Below are 3,040 nucleotides of genomic sequence, written 5' to 3' on the forward strand. Positions count from 1 at the left end.
CAAAACTGATTGTATGTATTAAGAAGTTACAATAAGAAATTTCAGAACTGCAATTCTATGTGTTTATTAATTGCATTTAATTGGATTTTAAATTCCAATTTAAGAAGTTTCGATATTACTCATTATATATTCTTGAAACTTCCACGAGTCCTTCCTATACAAAGATTATGCGTATCGCGAGTTTCTACTCCATGTCCAGATCCATTCTTAGAATAAGCCAACGTTTCGCGAACCTTACAGTTCACTTCATCAGTATCAGGCTGCTCCTCGCCCTGATGGACACGGAAGAAACTCGCAAAACGCATAATACTCATTATATTTTTTCTTATCTTTAATTTATTCTGCTCCTTATTTTAAATTAATAATAAATAAATTAATAATAAATAAATAAATTATTAACTTCTCCCTGTATTGTTACATTGCTGTCTGATCGATGAACGCGAGCTTACCATTTGAAATTGCACAAGTATTATCAAATATGTCATCACTGTACCAGTTAGCTAAGAAAAATAATCAGAACTATTAATTAAAAAAATTTAATTTATATTACTTATAGGACATTTTAAATATTCTCACCGAATGCAGAAAAGTATTATCGAGCATAAAGTATCCGTTAGCTGTAAACTGTATTTTGCGATGTAGCAATTGAAGCGAAAATTTCTTGAGCTGTAACATATCTATGATAAATGTCGATACGACGAATATCGTTTCTGAGAAAGTTTTATCTAATCTTTGTTTTTTACCTCTGCTTTTTTGTCTTTCCCGATTGCACAGTTTAAAAGATCATGTACTATATTGCCCGTTTTCTCAATCTATACAAAAAAATTTATAAATTTGTAATTGAAACATTTTGTAAAATATTTTGTAAAATATTTAGGTTTTTATTTACTGATAAAAATATTTTGTTTCATCGATTAAAACGATCTGATTAAAATGCAATCTTATTATATTGATTATTTTACCTCGATTAAAATTTTGGTAATTTTATTGGTAAGGAGAAAGATGGGATAAATCAGAAATATTAGCCAGACGATGGTATTACTAAGAGTGTCATATTCTAAGATATCATCAGTTATCATCACAATCCAAAAAAGAAAGTAACCATTATATGTTAGTGTAAGAAAGAGAAAAATGATGCCGAATAATACTGGAAGTGAATAAAAACTCGACACATCCTCAGAGATTTCACAGAGATGACAATGCACATCTCGCAGTTGCAAAAGTTGATGGACGATCGAATTGTTGACTATGATACGACGTGTTTGATAGAGAGACTGCAGATCAGGTGTATTGATTCCAATGAGACTTTGTATCGCTCGATTAACATCAGCAAAATCTGTCTGAATGACCGTCACCAACAGGAAGTATTGTATCAGTAGCCAACCCATGTGAAATGTCGGCAGAATGTCTGTTAGCCATGAGATTGGGCCCGTACCCAAGGCCAGATTATCATTGAACAGGAGAAGTATCAGAAGGCAAATCTTCAAGGTGCAAACGATGATCATAGTACAGAAGATACGTTGTCGTCGGAGCGGATGATATAGATCATACAAATGATCTATCTCGTGTTCAATGGTGATTAATCGATTGGCGATCCGCACAAGGGATTTCTGTTTGATGCAGTAGCTAATCAAAATCGCGCAGATCATCAAGGTACCAAGTATAGTTTGAAGAACCGAAATGGCTGTAGTCAAACTTGTTTTGATCTTGTATTTCCAAGTAAATTTCAATGGTATAGACACATAGTTCGAAGCAATCATTAAGCTACTCAGCACAACATTGTAAACGATTCCTAATTTGGAATATTGAAAAGTGTATGACATTCTCTTTTTGTATACGATGATGCGGTGGGCGAATGTAGCGAGACCGATAAGCTTGAAGAACATTATCAATATTTTAAACGTCCAAAAATCGTGATGTATCTCTGATTTTATTTTGTTCACTTTCTGTTCACTATTTTTTTCTGCAATTGAATTTTCATTATTTACATTTCTAATGGAATTGGAAATTTTATTGACGTTTATGAAAGTTGGATTCTTAATCGAAGACATTTTTGACAACGACTATCTTCTTCCTTAATCTTTTAAATCAAAATTAATATCTACTTCTATTCTTTATTAGGTCAATTTATCCATATTGCCCTGTATTTCACGATTTACAAATATTTTCTTTAAGAAACATTCAGTTCAATCTTCTTAATTTTTTTTTCAAGACATTTGTATATACAGATTTTTTTTAATTTGTATACTTTAAGTCTTCTTTACTAAAACCTTTTACACATATATCATTCATAAATTGATAATTTAAAAGATATCCGTTTTATTTTATCGATCTGTCTAATTGCTCTGAATCAAAATTAATTTCTAATTGACGTTGTGCTTTATAATTCTTACAAAGTAGCACTGAGTATGTAGCGATGCTTGCGCAAATACCTTTCTCGCAAACATCATGTTTGCAAAACATTATTAAATATTAAATTTGTGAAAATTATAAACGCGTGATAAGGAATATAAAGTCGATAATTTTGCTCTGTTTCAGTTGATACGGATCCTGTGTTGGAAATAACCGATTGTTATGATATTATTGTTAGAATGATATTCACTGAAATATTTATCTGTATATATGACATGATATCTATATACAATAATAAGTTCTTCGTAATTTTTCCAATTGTAATTGTTATAGCGCGAATTTATGACTCAAAATAATAGTTCTGCATAATTGCATTGTAATATAATCATTGTCAATATTATATAATTACCAATGTCAACATTATTATTATCATTTGGAGCTTATGGATTATGTAAAATTTTAGGATTATTTTAAATTAACTTCAGCCTCTTTAGCAAACTTCTTTTAAAATAATGAGAGTATAAATTTTTTTCACAGTTTGCACATAAAATATTTCTTTTACATTAAAAAGAACTTTATGTTACTTCAAGTTCATCTAAAATCGTATCTGTATAAACATATAGATTTAAATCTCTCTCTCTCTCTCTCTCTCTCTCTCTCTCTCTCTCTCTCTCTCTCTCTCTATATA

The 3,040-nt window shown here is 30.3% G+C and overlaps 1 protein-coding gene across 1 annotated transcript; it reads right to left on the reverse strand.

Annotated features, from left to right (window-relative positions):
* Positions 1-395: 395 nt before the first annotated feature.
* LOC108694914 (putative gustatory receptor 28a) lies at positions 396-1,823 on the reverse strand. The gene is made up of 4 exons (XM_018204608.1): positions 963-1,823; positions 744-812; positions 577-666; positions 396-500 (listed from the first exon to the last, which is right to left on the reverse strand). Exons 1-4 carry the CDS (start codon positions 1,821-1,823, stop codon positions 396-398), a joined length of 1,125 nt encoding a protein of 374 aa, XP_018060097.1.
* Between the last annotated feature and the right edge of the window lie 1,217 nt (positions 1,824-3,040).

Source organism: Atta colombica, unplaced genomic scaffold, assembly GCF_001594045.1.
Source record: "Atta colombica isolate Treedump-2 unplaced genomic scaffold, Acol1.0 scaffold126, whole genome shotgun sequence".
Taxonomy (NCBI): Eukaryota; Metazoa; Arthropoda; class Insecta; order Hymenoptera; family Formicidae; genus Atta; species Atta colombica.

Bases quoted from the DNA above. Each gene is read 5' to 3' on its own strand.
- LOC108694914 (XM_018204608.1), bottom strand. From the start codon at position 1,823: ATGTCATACACTTTTCAATATTCCAAATTAGGAATCGTTTACAATGTT. The intron at 813-962 runs GTAAAATAATCA...TTTTTTGTATAG, and splicing joins TTACCAAAATTTTAATCGAG to ATTGAGAAAACGGGCAATAT. The intron at 667-743 runs GTAAAAAACAAA...GATATGTTACAG, and splicing joins GGAAAGACAAAAAAGCAGAG to CTCAAGAAATTTTCGCTTCA.